General features: G+C 61.1%; 1 protein-coding gene across 3 annotated transcripts in view; it reads left to right on the top strand.

Annotated features, from left to right (window-relative positions):
• The window catches only part of SPEG (striated muscle enriched protein kinase), a 40,040-nt gene that overhangs the window by 15,716 nt on the left and 9,195 nt on the right, over nt 1-15,129 (top strand). For all 3 annotated transcript variants that reach the window (XM_054175378.1, XM_054175395.1, XM_054175387.1), the window contains 20 exons: nt 199-1,724; nt 2,786-2,929; nt 3,568-3,750; nt 5,465-5,676; nt 5,973-6,061; nt 6,250-6,431; nt 8,562-8,822; nt 10,069-10,227; nt 10,381-10,570; nt 10,718-10,947; nt 11,130-11,249; nt 11,657-11,761; nt 11,846-12,052; nt 12,180-12,303; nt 12,710-12,882; nt 13,544-13,656; nt 13,854-14,022; nt 14,107-14,200; nt 14,554-14,754; nt 14,915-14,975. In XM_054175378.1, the coding sequence (XP_054031353.1) occupies nt 199-1,724; nt 2,786-2,929; nt 3,568-3,750; nt 5,465-5,676; nt 5,973-6,061; nt 6,250-6,431; nt 8,562-8,822; nt 10,069-10,227; nt 10,381-10,570; nt 10,718-10,947; nt 11,130-11,249; nt 11,657-11,761; nt 11,846-12,052; nt 12,180-12,303; nt 12,710-12,882; nt 13,544-13,656; nt 13,854-14,022; nt 14,107-14,200; nt 14,554-14,754; nt 14,915-14,975 (4,543 nt within the window). The remainder of the gene's footprint in view (nt 1-198; nt 1,725-2,785; nt 2,930-3,567; nt 3,751-5,464; nt 5,677-5,972; nt 6,062-6,249; nt 6,432-8,561; nt 8,823-10,068; nt 10,228-10,380; nt 10,571-10,717; nt 10,948-11,129; nt 11,250-11,656; nt 11,762-11,845; nt 12,053-12,179; nt 12,304-12,709; nt 12,883-13,543; nt 13,657-13,853; nt 14,023-14,106; nt 14,201-14,553; nt 14,755-14,914; nt 14,976-15,129) is intronic.

Raw genomic sequence — 15,129 nt, 5'->3', positions numbered from 1 at the left:
CTAGCCAGCTTCTGATGATCTCCAGGTGGACAGATGTACTTGCTGGAGCCTGTTGAGGATACCTGGTCCCAGGGCTTCCCTGGCTACCTGCCTCCTTTGCTGTGCCCCATTGGGTGCTGTGGTGTGGGGTGGGAGTAGGGACACAGCCAGGTGGTGGGGTGGATTCTGAACCTTGCTCCTTTGTCTCTCCCCTTGCAGCAGTATCCCCCAGGGGGGCTACCGGAGAGATGACTCCCACAGTGGCCCTGTCTCTCCGAAACCTGGTGCTGAAGCCCCAAGGTCCCCTGCTGCCCTGCCATTGACCACCAAGCCACCCATTATCCGCTCACCATCTCCCCGTACTGGTGCGTGCCTGCCATTGCCCACTGGTGCTGCATCTCAGCCTGCCACCCGTGGCCCTGGCGTCCCCTCCTACACGCCTGTGACCCCCCGCAAGAAGTCCTCAGTGCCCGCTGAGTATCAGGACACTGTTGCTGAGGAGTATGAGGAGAAGATCAAGAAGCCCAAATCCTCAGGGTACTCCCAGGGCAGCACACAAGAGTCCCGTCCCCAGACGCCCATGAGTGACACCTCCGGTCGCATCTCTGTCAGGGCATCCCCCAAGCTGGTGCGTGCTGGTTCTAAGATCTTCGAGAGGCTGCAGTACTTTGAGGACCGGCGGCGGAGCCTGGAGCAGTCAGACAGCCTCTTCCCCCCTCACTCTGGCCTTCCCTTGCGTAAGACACGCTCCTTCGACCAGCCTGGCTCCGGCTTGCGCCGCGCCAGCACCCCGGGCGGCTCGCGGGAGGACGTGCGGGACCGCTGGGATGCGGACAGCACAGCGGCGTGCCGGCGCTTGGCCTTCCGGCAGAAAGCCGCTTCCTTTGACGAGCGCGGCAAGTTTGCCGGCCGCGTCTACGCCATCGAGCACAAGTTCGCGGAGGAGCTGACCCGCATCAAGCGGACGGTCTCCAAGCAGCAGCTGCGGCGGTCCCAGGAGCTGTGCAAAGCTGGGCTGCCCCCGGCACCCTCGCCCCCAGCGGCCGCCGAGCCTGCCGCCCCCCACGCCCCTCGTACCCCCTCCTCGCATGGTGCTGGTGGGCGCAAGGCACTGCCTCCGAAGACCCTCTTGCCAGCGGAGGGCACGCATGTCATCCAGCACCTGGCGCTTTCCAGCGTGGCACTCGTGGGACCCGATGGGGAGCTAGAGCCGCGGGGCCAACGTGGGAGGAAAGCACCAGCACTCGGCAGTACGGCAGCCAGTCAGCCCACTGAGGTGGAAGATGCAGGTGCCAGGAAGGGTCCGCAGCAAGAGGGCACTAGGGAAGTGAAGAAGAAGGAGCAGTGGCTGTTAACACAAGCTGCTCCACATGGATGGGCAGCTCTTTCACAGGCGGGTCCTGCTGAAGGCAGCCCGTGCCCGGATGGGGGCCCCACTGGAGAAGCCCGTGCCCCCGGGACAGTGAGTGAAGCCCTGGCTGCCCGGCTCTCTGTGCCTCATGGGCTGCACCGGCGGTCAGAGGCACCCACAGAGGTACGGTTTCTGCCTTGGGCGAAGCCAGGGATGGAGCAGGAGGCTCGCTTGGAGAGAAGCTGGGCAGGGCAACATGGCATTGGCAGGGAGGTGGAGAGAAGGCAGATGAAGGTGTCAGAGAAGAAAGAGAGTGGCCGAACAGTTCAAGAAGGCAGGAGCACACGAAGCAAGGGGAAGGGGCGTCGAGCCAGACCTACCTCTCCGGAGATAGGTAGGGGACAGCTTTCTACTTTTTTCTATTTTCTACTTTTTTCTACTGTGATCTACTGTGATCTAGTTACTTTTTTGTGGGCACAGAGCTGGCTGGGCCAGATTCTGAGTTGGATGGGAGACCCCAGCCTGCCCTGGGAGGTGTGGGAAGCCCTGGGTGTGTCAGAAAGCACAGGGGTGGAAGGATGGGGCTCTGGAGGCTGAGCATGTTGGGTCCAAATGGTGCCATAGGACACACAAGCCTGGGTGCCAGTTTGCTGGGCCTTGAAGTCGTGATGCTTACTGACATATCCATCCCTTCAGCCTGGCATGGGAAGGATTCAGGGTGCTGACCACTGTGACCCAGCCCTGGGCTGGTCCAACTCCCCGGGACACAGGGCACCCATTGCAGCTTGTCCTGGCTGGTCAATGCTCCAGGCAGGGCATGCAGCCAAAGCATCCCCAGGAGATGCTGCAAGTGGCTTGGCCAGAGGAGAGGTTCCCTGCCCATCTGAGCGTGAGACCAGACTGCACGTGGGATGGGAGCTCCTTTCAGGTTCTGCTCTGGCCAGAGAACTGCCAAGCCCACATGCCTGAAGCTCCTGCCAGAGCCCCAGGACCTTTGCCCTTGTGCTGGGGCCATGTGAGGAGAGGGAGCTGGAAGACTGATGATGGTGTGGTGAGGCAGAGCAACCAGCAACCTGTGAGGGGTTTGGGGTGGTTTGGAGAGGAAGGTGCTATGGGCTGTACAACCCTCCTCCTTTCACACCTTGCTGTTGCTTCATTTATGCTGTACAAGGATGTACAGCAAGCTATACACTCCCTGCCTTGTCCCATCTCCTGCCTTATCCTGTCTCCTGCCTTGTCCCATTTCCTGTCTCGTCCCACTGCAGGCACCGTGCTATGGTGGCCTCTGATATGGCCCTTTCCTCCACTGCATGGCCCAGGGACCTGCTAATGCCCTGGCAAGGGTATGGTGCATGTGGTGGCAGGGGTAGGCAGAGGGCTGCAAGGAACAGCATGGCACAGGACCCACTTCCTCCACCCCACTGACAGCCATGGGGTCTGTCTCTCCCTATCCAGAATCCTCCGACGATTCTTATGTCTCAGCGGGTGAAGACCCCCTGGAAGCCCCTGTATTTGAGATCCCCATCCAGGACATGGCGGTGGCTGTGGGGGCAGAGGTGCTGCTCAAGTGCATTGTCACAGCCAACCCCCATCCAGAAGGTGAGTGACTGCTGGGCTGGGATGGTTGGAAGTTGGGGCTCCCTGCATGTCCATCTGCCAGGCCATCTCTTGGGGCCACCAGAGCTGTGTGGAGCGGGACTCTCAGACTCAAGCTGGGTGTCGCAGGCAGGTGACTTGCCCACCACCAGAGCACGCCTTTCACCCTGCTTCCCCCCAGGCAGGAATGAAGTGCTGGGGGAAGGCAGAGAAGGCAGGGGTGCAGACAAGGTGACTGGACTGGGCTGGAGAAAGACCGCTGAGCCCTGTGTGGGCAGGGACGGGTGATTCTCTGGGCTGCTGTTGGCATGGCTCAGGGGGTTTCCCGAGGAGCGAGCCTCCAGGGCTGATGGGCTCTGGGCATGTTGTAGCCAGGACATGGCCTGGGGGAGCTGGACAGCTGGACAGCTGGAGCCGGTATCAACCAGCGGGAGTCGGGCAGAAAAGTGCCTTTAGTTCCCTCCTCCAGCCTCCACTGGAGGGCAGGAGGGTGCCAGGAATCAGCCGGGGGCCGTGGGAATCCATGACAAAGAGATCCCCAGGCCGGGCAAGGGAGCGCCTGGCCGCATCGGGACCCTGCACCGAGCCCTGGAGGAGCTCAGGCTCTCCCGCCCAGCAGTGACCCTCGCCTCTGCCTGCAGTGTCCTGGAGGAAGGACGGGGTCCCGCTGCGGAGCAGCACGGCGCGGCCCATCAAGGCGGAGGGCGAGCGTCACACTTTGCTGGTCAGGAGCGCCCGGGTAGCCGACGCTGGCCTCTACACTGTCACGGCTGCCAACGAGGTGGGGGCGACCTGCTGCAGTGCCATCCTCAGCGTGCGGCCCGGTGAGCCCCGCGGTGGGACGAGAGCGGGAGGCGGCCGGGAGAGAGGCAGGGAGGGAGGGAGGGAGGGAGGGAGGCAGCACCGGCAGGACGGTAGGCTGGCTGCCAGCTCCGCCGCTGCTGTCACTGGGAAGAAACCGGCTTCCTTACCCTACAAGGCTCTGTCTGAACCAAAGCAGCTGTCGTGCTCCCGGGAAGCACGAAGGGATCCTGCCTGGGAGGGGAGGAGCAGAGTGGGGTCAGGCTATGAGCATCCCTCGGCGACCAGCAAGCAGCCCTAATGTCTGACTGCCCTTACACCTACCTTGCAACCCCCTAGCCGTGGGGAAACCTCAGCCTGCCCTCCGACCCGCAAACCATGGGGTACCCCTGCCTCCGGCTTCCAAACCATGAGGATATTCCTGCTTGTCCTCCAACCTGCAAACTGTGAGGACACCCCTGTCCTCCAACCTGCTGGCCGTGGGGCCACCACAAGCTATTAGCCATGGGCATTCCCAGCCTGCCTACCAAGCTGCTAGCCAGGGGGTACCCAGTCTGCCCTCCACCCCACTGCAAGCTGCGTCCCACGACAGTCCCAAGGCTGTCCCCATTCCCCATCACGAATGTCCCTGGGGAGCGTGTGAAGGCGCAGAGCAGCAGTGGGGGCTGGGAGCACCTAAAAAAAGCCCACCTGCTACGTGATGAGCGGGGCTATACACCCAAGGACAGGGCCAGCTGCTGAGGGGGCAAAGAAGGGGCCCAGTAGCCCCCGGCCCGGCGGCAGGCCCTCCCCCGCGCTGCTGGCCCAGCCCCGGGGGCCGGCCGGCTCTGGGACGGGGAGGGCACAGCAGACTTGGAGGCGCTCCCGGCCAGCACCGGCCCCGGCAGCGGCAGCGGCGGCTCGGCGGTGCGGCCCGGGCTCAGTGCGGCCCAGCCCGGGGTGGCACGGCTCGGTTCGGGGCGGGGGCTGCCGGGGCCGCCACCCCCGGTGAGTGCAGGGGGCGGTGGGGAGGATGTGGGACAGCAGGCAGAGGGAAGCCGGGAATCGCTCCCTTGCCCTTAACTCTCGGCCCTGGGGCTGCCCGCGGGCATCGTGGGGACGCGGGTGGGGGCACAACCCTCACCCTGTACCGAGCAGTCTGTCCGCCTTCCCCCGGTAAGGGCGGGGACGGGGGGTGAGAGCGCTCCGGCAGCTGGGTTGGAAGGGGGCCAGCACCCCCGGCACGGCGGCCGCTCTCTGCCACCACCCCGCGCCTCGCTGCTCCCACCGCCTCGCACTGCACCCCCGGACCCCGCACTCATCCCGCACCCATTGCGGCCCCGGGTGGGCCCCCCAATCAGGCAGGTCTGGCCCCGCCCGGGGAACAGGCGGGCGGCCGGGCGGGCTGCTGGGGGAGTGCAGCTGACAATGTCACCTTCAGCCCTCGCCGGCTCGGGGCAGGGACAGCCATCCCGGGAATCCGGGCGGCTTAAGGATGGAAGAGCAGGCTGCTGCGTAAGAGCCACTTGAGCCTTGCTGTCGCCTTGCGGGATATCGCGTCCCCTTATCGCGTCCCGTGGAGTGCTTCTCACCCCCTCCCCCTGCGCAATGCCGCACCCCTTCACTGCTGGCTGCAGCCGATCTGGGATGGGTGTCCTCGGGCACCCTTGGGGTGCAGGGTGGTGGGGTGAAGTGGCCTGACCCGCCTGCTCAGTTCTGGCTTACTGCCATCTTCTTACTGGGCGTCTCCTGTGCTAGCCCCCGCAGTGGAGCGGCATGGGAACTTGCCCCCCCCCCTCGGCCAGGCGAGCCCCATCACCTCGGATGAGGAGTACCTGAGCCCCCTGGAAGAGTTTCCCGAGTCTGGGACCCCGCAACGCCGACCGGCCATGAAGCTGCAGCCTAGAGCTGAGCATGGGGCTGCCCGTAGTTCCCCAGAGAGTACCTTCAAGGCTGCACCCACCTTTGAGGTGAGCTGATCCTCCTCCTCCCTCTCCCTACCCCCACACCTCCCAGGATCTGGCAGAGGGTGTGCAGTGCCCCGTGACCACAGATTTGTGATACCTGGTGACAGGAGATGCCGGGTCAGGATTTCCTGCCCCTTATGTGGGGTGCTCCTTGCACCTGAGCAGCATCCAACCAATCAGCTGCCCTGGTACTCCAGGGATGCAGTTGTGATGGACACATAGCCCTGAGTGCAGTGGTGAGGATACATGGCTCTGGGTGCTGGTGGGTACTCGCTGCTCTCTGATCCCTGCTTTCCCAGGTGTCCCTGTTGGACCAATCTGTGCTGGAGGGGCAGGATGTCAGCATGACCGTCTGTGTCCGTGGGGAACCCAAGCCCATCATTTACTGGTGAGTCCTGGTGCCTGCTGGGTCACAGCTGGGTATGGAAGAAACAGACATCTTCATTTGGGGATGGGCAGCTCGAAGCTTTTGTCTTGAGTAGTATTTCAGGAGAAGGAAAGGGGTCTTTTGGGGACAGCTAGAGTGGGCGTGCAAGGCCAGGCATGACCATGCCTCTCTGCCCATGTCCTGAGCAGGCTGAGGAACCGGCAGCCAGTGAAGTACGGGCGCCGGCACCATGCAGAGGAGGCAGAGGGAACACGGGGGTGCTTCACGCTGCACATCCTCGCGGCAGAGCGCACCGACACCGGCTTCTACACCTGCAAAGCTGTCAACGAGTATGGCACCAAGCAGTGCGAGGCCAAGCTGGAGGTCAGAGGTAAAGCTACCCAAGTGCGTCTGCCCCCACAATCCCCAGGGGTCAGTTTGCTCCAGTGCCCTGCATGAGCTGTGTGGGGAAGAGACCACTGCAGAGCCCACCCCTTGGTGGTGCTGGGGGAGAAGGGGACAAGCCATCCTGCCTTTCCCAGTTGCAGCACAGGTGAGCCCAAGCTGGGAGCAGGAAAACAGACCTGCATACCTGGGACTGCCTGCAGAGGCTGGACCTGCAGCAGAAGGCAGGCTGCCTTGCTGCCCCATCCAGATGTGCAGACCCAAAGCCCTGGGTCTCACTACCCAGCCATGCCAGAGCTCACAGCAGCCTGCCCCAGAGCCCACTGCTCTCTGCAGCCTAGCTTTGCCCCATGTGCCCTGATGTCTCCACTGCTGGAGCCAGGTGCTAACCCCTCTGCAGGGAGGGCTTTGGCCCTTGGTGACCCTGCAGGGGACATGTCCCCCAACTCTACCATGCCAATGGTTCCCTTCCTCCCTCCCTGCCTCAGGCAGTCTGCAAGCTGTGTGCAAGGCACAGGGCAGCTTTCAGAGGTCTCCCCTGCCTGTTTCTAGCAATAGCCTGTATGCACGGGACTGGTCTGGCCAGCCCTTTTCTCCTGCAATCCCTCCCCAGCCCTGCTGTGGTCACCCTAGCACCCCAATATATGTGCAAATTGTGGTGGGTGGGGCTTGGGACTGGTAGTCAGGCTTTGTCTGGCATCCCCTGAGGTTAGGGAAGGAGCCTGTGGGGATGAAAGGTGCTTCTTCCCTCCTCTTGCCTTTTGCTATGTGTACCCTGCTGCCCCCAGCCCTCCTTGCTGAAGGCTGCCTGAGCCTCCCAGGCTGCACTCATCCCACTTGGCCTTGGCTGCACTGCTTGTACCCTGCTGGCGCCCTGCTCCCAGCCTCTGTCAAAGTGCGGCAGCACAGGGGTGGGAATGAGATCCAGCCACGTGCCCCATGGCCAGGGGGAGCTGGGCTGTGGGGACAACAGTTCAAGCCCTAGGCCCTCTCTGGAGGCTCAGTAGGTGGCTCTGTGCCTTGGCACACACTCGCACCTCTTGTGCCACGCTGGCATGTGTGTGCGTGCTGGTCCCATCGCTGCTGCACTAACCCTTCCGCTTGCTGACTGCGGTTTTTGTCTGTACGCAGGGGGAGTACGATAAGGGGGTGCATCTCTCAGAGCCGTGACCCTGGGGCTCTTAGTTGGACACCTCTTAGGCAGTGGACCTCACCTTGTGTTATTACCTTCTGCTCCATCCACCGCCTCATCCTGGACGCATCACGGGGACGCGTGGGCCCTCGACTGTGGGCAGGGGCTCACCGGATGGCCGGGGCAGGCATAATTGAGGCGGGGCAGGGGGAATGGTTGGGGAGCACCAGGCACTCTTTCAGCCAGGCCAGGGTGGCCTTATGATGCTGTCCTGTCTCTTGCTCCATTTGTTTGTCCCTGTCTGCGTGTCCTGCCGCTCTCCATGCTTCCCAGGGAAGGGAGCAGGGAGCTGAGCCCATGGTCACCACTGTGACAGCCAGGGCTGTAGCGAAGGGGTTGTGATGTGATGGCAGTTCTGTAATGGTCATCTTGGACCATGGGAGACAGGAGACTCCAGGGACCCCGTGTGGGAGCACCCTGCCCCAGCCACTGTGGGGAGAGAGAGCATCAGCCCCTTCGGCTTCGAGGCACCCACCCAGGCATCAGCCTGGCCACTGCAAGACCTCCCTCGTAGCCCCAGGGCTCAGGATCTGCCCAGAGCACCCTCCCCCTGCTCTGGGTCTCTTCTCACCAGGGAGGGGGCTGGAGGGGGGTGTGGTGGGGTGGGCTGCAAGGCCGTGACCCTTTTTTTTTTTTGTAGCTCTAATAAAATCTGTTTGTAAAGCGCTGTGTGGTGTGTTCCTGGCACGGACACCTCCCCTCACCCCTGGACCGCTCCTGGCTCAGCTCTGCTTTCCACATCTCTCCCCCTTCACTTCCTGCCCTTCACTGCTGCACTCCCCGCCCGCCGCACCAAGCCCCCTTCCTGCATGTCCCCCTCTGTCCCGCACGTTCCTCCCCTTCAACCCGCCACCTCTCATGATTGCTTTTCAGTTGCTGAGACGCGTCTCTCTTTCTCTCTCTCTCTCCCCACTTCCCGGGCAGCTCGCCCCGAGTGCCAGTCCCTGGCCATCGTGGTTCCCCTGAAGGACGTGGTGGTCGGGGCGGGGGAGCTGGCGCTCTTTGAGTGCCTGGTGGCTGGCCCGCCAGACATGGATGTAGACTGGCTGTCCCGGGGCCGGCTGCTCCAGCCTGCCCTGCTCAAATGCAAGATGCATTTTGACGGGCGCAAGTGCAATCTGCTGCTCACCTCCGTGCATGAGGACGACAGTGGGATCTACACATGCAAACTCAGCACTGCCAAAGGTAAGTGGCAGTCGTGCAGCAACCTGGGGGTGTCTCGCTTGGGGCTTGGCCCTAGGGGGGTTCGTGGGAGTGCTCAGACCTCGCTGCCCATGGGTTCAGCAGTCTGGTCCCCCAGGGATGTAGCTGTGAGTGCTGGAGGTGGGATGCAGGGAGTGGGTGCTGGCCCAGCAGCTAGGGAGCTTTCCCTGGCTGGGAAATCTGGTGTGTATCGGTCCTCAAGCTCCAGCACACTGAACCCTGCAGCCCTGTCCCACTCCACTCAGCTCTTTTGGCAGCCTGCATGCAGCTCCTAGAAATTCATTGCACCATGGCTGCACCAGCTAGATGCATGTCTGAAGCCCAGCTGTCCCTGTTCCTTGGTCCAGACCCTCTGGACAGCTAGCTTCAGTACTGACCTATTTCTGCTGGCTTGGGAAATGTCAGGGGCTGGGGCTTCAGGGCTGCCCACCCTCTCCCACGAATCCATCACTGGTGGCAGCTGAGAAAGAGCAGTAGGACCTGGCCTCTGACCCATGGCTCCAACATGTGTTATTCTTGCTTATTCATGCTTCCTGCAGCCTCTGTGCCCCACATCAGGGCAGGAACAAAGGCCCCTTTCCATTCCTATCTGCCTGGGCAACCCCTTGGCAGTAACCTAGGCTGGGGCGGTAGGTGCAGGGAGCAGCAGTATTCCTAGCACCCTCTGACTGGTGCCCATGCATCCTGTCATGGAAGAGGCTGTCTGCCTGTGGTGACTTGAGGGCAGCAGAAGTTTTGGGTGCAGTGAAGTGGGGCTGTGTCTACCCAAGGTGGGCAATGTCACCATCATTGCAAAGTGATCCCTATTGCAAACTGCCTCATCTGGAGTATCCTACCTTGGCCCATCCCCATGGGCATCAGCATCACTGCCCTGTCCCATGGGGATAGGCCAGCTGTGATCCTCTGCTCTTTAGAGAGAAAAGGCATCCTCCCACCCCACTTTGCTGCTAGCATCTATATATTGTGAAGGGAGGAAAGGGACATGTCTGCCTGCAGAAGCCCAGCTCTGGGCATGGGGACCTTGCACACGTTTGTACACACTCTGTCCCTACCCTGTGCAGTGACAGAGCTTGGCCCCCGGAATGGCCAGGGTCAGCCCCACTGGGTAGGGTATGCTCAGCTACAACCATGTTGGCTGCTGGAGCTGCAGCTGGGGAGTCACAGGCTGCCTCCTGTCCTGTAGACCCCTGTGCCACCCAGGGCTCACCCCTGTCCACTCTCCTTGCAGATGAGCTGACCTGCAGTGCCCGGCTTACAGTGCAGCCCTCCGTGCAGCCGCTCTTCACCCGCAAGCTGGAGGACGTGGACGTCGTGGAAGGGCGGACGGCACGCTTTGACTGCATGATCAGTGGGACTCCCCCCCCTGCAGTCACTTGGACCCATTTTGGTAACTCCCAAGCCCAGAGAGCGTGCCCAGGGTCCTGCAGAGAGATGTCTCCTCATCCCCGTGGGGGTTGCACCCAAGGGCTTGTGCCCAGTTAGGTTCTGGGAGGGAGGGGTGCTGGTGCTGGTGCTGATGCTGGTGTGTGTCTCCATGCAGGCCAGGCAGTACAGGAGGGGGAGAATGTGCGGATTCAGCGTGATGGCGGGCTGCACTCACTGGTCATTGTGCATGTGGGCAGTGAGGATGAGGGGCAGTACATGGTGACTGCCAGGAATGCCCATGGCCAAGTGGAATGTTCTGCCGAGCTCTACGTGGAAGAGCCACGACCATCTGCCACTTCTCAGATGTAAGAGTTTGGATTCTCCAGGATATGCATTCCCCCCTACTTACTCCCCTCTGGGATCTAGGAGGCAATGGGCTTGTACAAAGCCTGGGGGCAGGGCTTGTCTGGGAACACTCTGTTCCTGCTGCAAGTGTGTGTGGGCTTTTGCAGCTCCAAGCTGGAGAAGATGCCATCCATCCCAGAGGAGCCAGAGCAGGCAGAGACTGAGACAGAGTGCTTCACCATGCCCGATTTCCTGAAGCCACTGCAAAACCTGGATGTGGTGGAGTCAAAAGAGGCCGTGCTGGAGTGCCAGGTGGCCGGGCTGCCTTATCCCTCCATCACTTGGTTCCACAATGGCTCCCGCATTGACAGCACCGATGACCGCAAGATGATGCAATGTAGGGCTCCCCACCACTCTCCTTGCTCCCTTGGGGTGTCTCTGCCCAGGGTAGAGGAAGGGAGGGGATACCCCAGGAGAAGGCATCATCCCCTAGATCCGCGTGCCTCATGGGGCAGAGCGGAAAGCTCTGTGCTGCTTGGCTGGTGGGATCTTAGCTGTGTCCCCCTGTTCCCCCTACAGATAAGGATGTCCATCGCCTGGTGTTCACAGCCGTCAGCCATGCACACGCTGGTGTCTATAAAAGTGTCATTGCCAACAAAGTGGGGAAGGCCACGTGCTATGCACACCTCTATGTCACTGGTAAGCAGCAGTGGGTGCCACCTGGGGTGTGTGGCCACATGCTGCCACCCTGACAGGCTGTGCCCCGAGGCTGGTCAGTGGGTATATAAGCAAGGTCCTAGAGTGGTAAGATCACAGGGCAGTTTGAATTGGAGGAGACCTCAGGAGTTCTCTGCTTCAACCTAGAAGTGGAGTCATCTGTGCAGTCCTCACCTTGTGGGGACAGGACCCTTTCCTAGACCATCAGGTCCCACATGGGACTTGCTGTCAGCACCAGCCCTACAGGGGCTGCCAGAATGAACCCTTGCTGGAGAGCTAGTGAGGGTCACTGGCCCCGTTCATCCTCTCCAGCCTACGTGTCCTGGGGCAGACACTCCAAGGAGCACCAGAGTAGCCATGCTTACCCCCCTGCCTTCTTTCCCGTGCAGATGTGGTGCCAACACCCCCAGATGGGCCACCCACTGTGGCCTCGGTGACAGGCAGAGCCATTACACTGACCTGGAACAAGCCCAAGTGGCTGGACACTGCCATAGGTGAGGGGACTGGGGCAACATCATGATGGGGCACATGGGGCAGTCTGATTCCAGGAGCTCTACATGGATCCTCTCCTCCTGCAGACCCCAACTCGCTGACCTACATAGTGCAAATGCAAGTGCTGGGCACAACGCAGTGGCTGGTGCTGGTGGCCGGCGTGCGGGACACCACCTACACGGTGCATGGGCTGACCAAGGGTGCCCAGTACCTCTTCCGTGTCATCACTGCCACCCCCAAGACCAACAGCAAGCCCTCCCCATTTGTGGGGCCTGTGCAGCTCCTGGACCGGGGTGAGAGGGGCAGTGGGGAGGGGGTGAGCAGCTGGGGTGGAGGAGTCTCTGTCCCTGGAGAGGTGGTGAGATGTTCAGGGCTGGGCAATGCAAGGTCTGGAGGTGATAGTGATGATGCTTGTATCAGGTCCCTACCTGGAAGAGGCCCCAGTCATCCTGGACAAGCCAGATGTGGTGTACATGGTGGAGGGTCAGCCAGCCTCCATCACCATCACAATCAACCACGTGGAGGCCATTGTCACCTGGAAGAGGTAGGACATGGTGCTGTGCCTGTTGCCTGCCTCATGCTCAACATCATGCAGCAGGGTGCATAAAAAGAGGGCTTCCCACACCACCTCCCTATACAGCCTGTGATGGGTGGACTTTTCTTCCCTGGGGCTGGTCTTGGGCTTGGCCAAGCATGCAAGGAGGATGTGCAGAGCTTCATGGAGGAGGGCTTTTTCGGGGAGGGGGGAGTTGGTGCTGTCCATGGGGTGCTAAGGCTTGAGAGCTGTTTGGAAGGCAGAGCTAGCAATGGTGTGGGACCTCTTTGTGGGAGCTCTAGGGTGGGACCCAGGGATGGGGCTCTCTGTGGGGCTGTGGGATAGAAACTATCAATGGGGCAGTGGGTGTGGGGCTGCCTGTGGGGCTGTGATGTGGCAGCTGCTGTGCCCACAGGGGCGGGCAGGTGCTAGGGGAGCAGGTGGGCACATGCGAGGTGACGATGCCGGATGACAACCAGCACTGCCTGCGGCTGCTGTGCGTGGGCCAGGAGGCCATGGGGCTGCTGGCCTGCGAGGTGAGCAACCGTCATGGCACTGCCAGCTGCACCCTCCACCTCTGCCTTGCAGGTAGGTGCTCTCACAGGGCTGACATTGCTCTGTGGTGCTCCAAGCTGATGTGCTGGGGGGAGGGGGGGCATTGCCCTGCAAGGTGGCACTGCTCCATGGTGTCTCATGCCCATATATTATGGGTGCACTGCCCCGTAGCATGGCACAGCACCTCAGACCCATGTCTGACCTAGGTAGAAATGTCCCATGTGCCCCACTACCATGTGCATGGGTTGACAGTGCTCTGTGGTGTCCCTCAGCCATGTGCCATGGGTGTCACTGATGAGGGTGTCCCATACCTGTATATAATGGGGTAGCACAGCCCCCACAGTGTCCTGTAAGAGCCATGGGAGACATGCCCGCAATAATCCATAGAAGTTGTCATGGGTGGCACTACTCTACAGTACCCTACATCCATATGTAACAAGAAGATGAAACTCCACAGTACCTATGCCCACGTGTCATGAGTGGCACTGCCCCATGGTGTTGCAGCACATGTTGTTGGTGGCCTGTCCTGTAGCGTCCCACTCCCATGTGCCTTGGGGTGGCACTGCCCCATGGTGCTCCATGTTCCTATACCATGGGTTGGCACTTGCTTGCAGTGCCCCACAGCTTTGCACCTGGTGTCATTGGAAGGGGCATGGCACTGCTCCATGGTGCTCCATGCCCTGTCTCTTGGCAGAGGCACCATGCTTTGAGTCCATCATGGAAGACATAGACGCCCATGAAGGGGAGACAGCTCGCTTTGTAGTGGTGGTGGAGGGGAAACCGCTGCCAGGAATTATGTGGTACAAGGTGGGCTGGGACTCCTCCCCCTCCTTCCTGACCCACAGTCCCCCCAGACCCACACTCTCCACTGTCTCACTTGGGCTGCTCATTGAGGCTTGGGGTTGTATTCGCCCTCAGTGATGCATGTCCCACTGATGTGGAAAGGGTGGTGGGAGCTGGGAGGTAATGGGACAAAACACCCCTGACACCTCTGCCACTCCCAGGATGGGGAGCTGCTGGAGGAAAGCAGCCACCTGAGCTTTGTGTACGAGGACAACGAGTGCTCGCTGGTAGTGCTGGGTGCAGCTGAGTCTGACAGTGGTGTGTACACCTGCACAGCCAAAAACCTGGCTGGGGAGGTCTCCTGCAAGGCGGAGTTGGTGGTGCGGGCAGGTATGGTCAGCTGATTCTCTCGGCCTGGGGGGCAGAGCCTGGGTGCCCAGCTGGACCTCCACCAGCATCTTTCCTTCCCCCCAGCCCAGCCTACTGCTGATGCTGCCATGGAGGAGGAGGCACTGCACAAGGCACGACGCCTGACTGACTACTACGATGTGCATGAGGAGATTGGGAGGTACAGGGGCTTTCAACGTGGGTAGAGAAGCACCTTGGGTACAACAGGGACAAGGAGTGCTAGAGCCAGGCTAGTCTCTGACCCACAGGTCTGAGCTCCATGATACAGCAGATCCTGATGTGCTGGGGCTGCTCTCAGCCATTGTGGGATGCTCCAGTGTCAGCTCAGGGTGGAGAGCTGGGGAAGCTGGAACAAAGCCAGACCTGGGGTCTCTCTGTGGCTGGTCTTGGAGGACTGCTGAGGTTGGGGTCAGCTCCTTGCAGAGTGGGTGTCTGCCCCAGCTGCGTGGGGAAGGGGAGGTCTCTTGCTTGCTTGCCTTCTTATCCCTCCCTGCCCCCATTGCTGCATTGCAGGGGAGCTTTCTCCTACCTGCGGAGAGTGACAGAGAAGAGCAGCCGGCATGACTTTGCTGCCAAGTTCATCCCTGGGAGGACCAAGGCCAAGCAGTCAGCACGGAGGGAACTGCACATCCTCTCACAGCTGGACCATGAGCGCATCGTCTTCTTCCATGATGCCTTTGAGAAGAAGAACGCCATCATCTTGGTCATGGAGCTGTATCCTCTGGCTGCTGCTCCAGGAGCATATGGTGTGGGAGATGAAGGGAGGCTTTTGGGGAAGATGGGTACTCAGAGGAGCTGTGGAGTAGCTAGGCACCCAGGAGGGTGCAGGACATGGCAAGGCATGGAGTTTCTGTGCTCCTTAACTGGGGCACAGCTGTGCCAAGGAAGAGCTTCTGGACAGGATGGCAAGGAAGCCTTCAGTGTGTGAGTCTGAGGTGGGTGAACCCTAGCAGGGGCAAAATAATGAGGGAGGTAGGGAGCCTGGAGACACAGGGGTCTGTCCTAGCCCAGGGATGTGCAACACTCATTGTACCAGGCTACAAAGGGGACTACAGCCCACACCCTCCTCTGCACAGGGCTAGTGTGGTG

This window comes from Dryobates pubescens, chromosome 2 (genome assembly GCF_014839835.1).
Source record: "Dryobates pubescens isolate bDryPub1 chromosome 2, bDryPub1.pri, whole genome shotgun sequence".
Lineage (NCBI taxonomy): Eukaryota > Metazoa > Chordata > Aves > Piciformes > Picidae > Dryobates > Dryobates pubescens.
The sequence above is the reverse complement of the archived record's forward strand: the minus strand, read 5'-3'. Positions and strand labels throughout refer to the sequence as shown.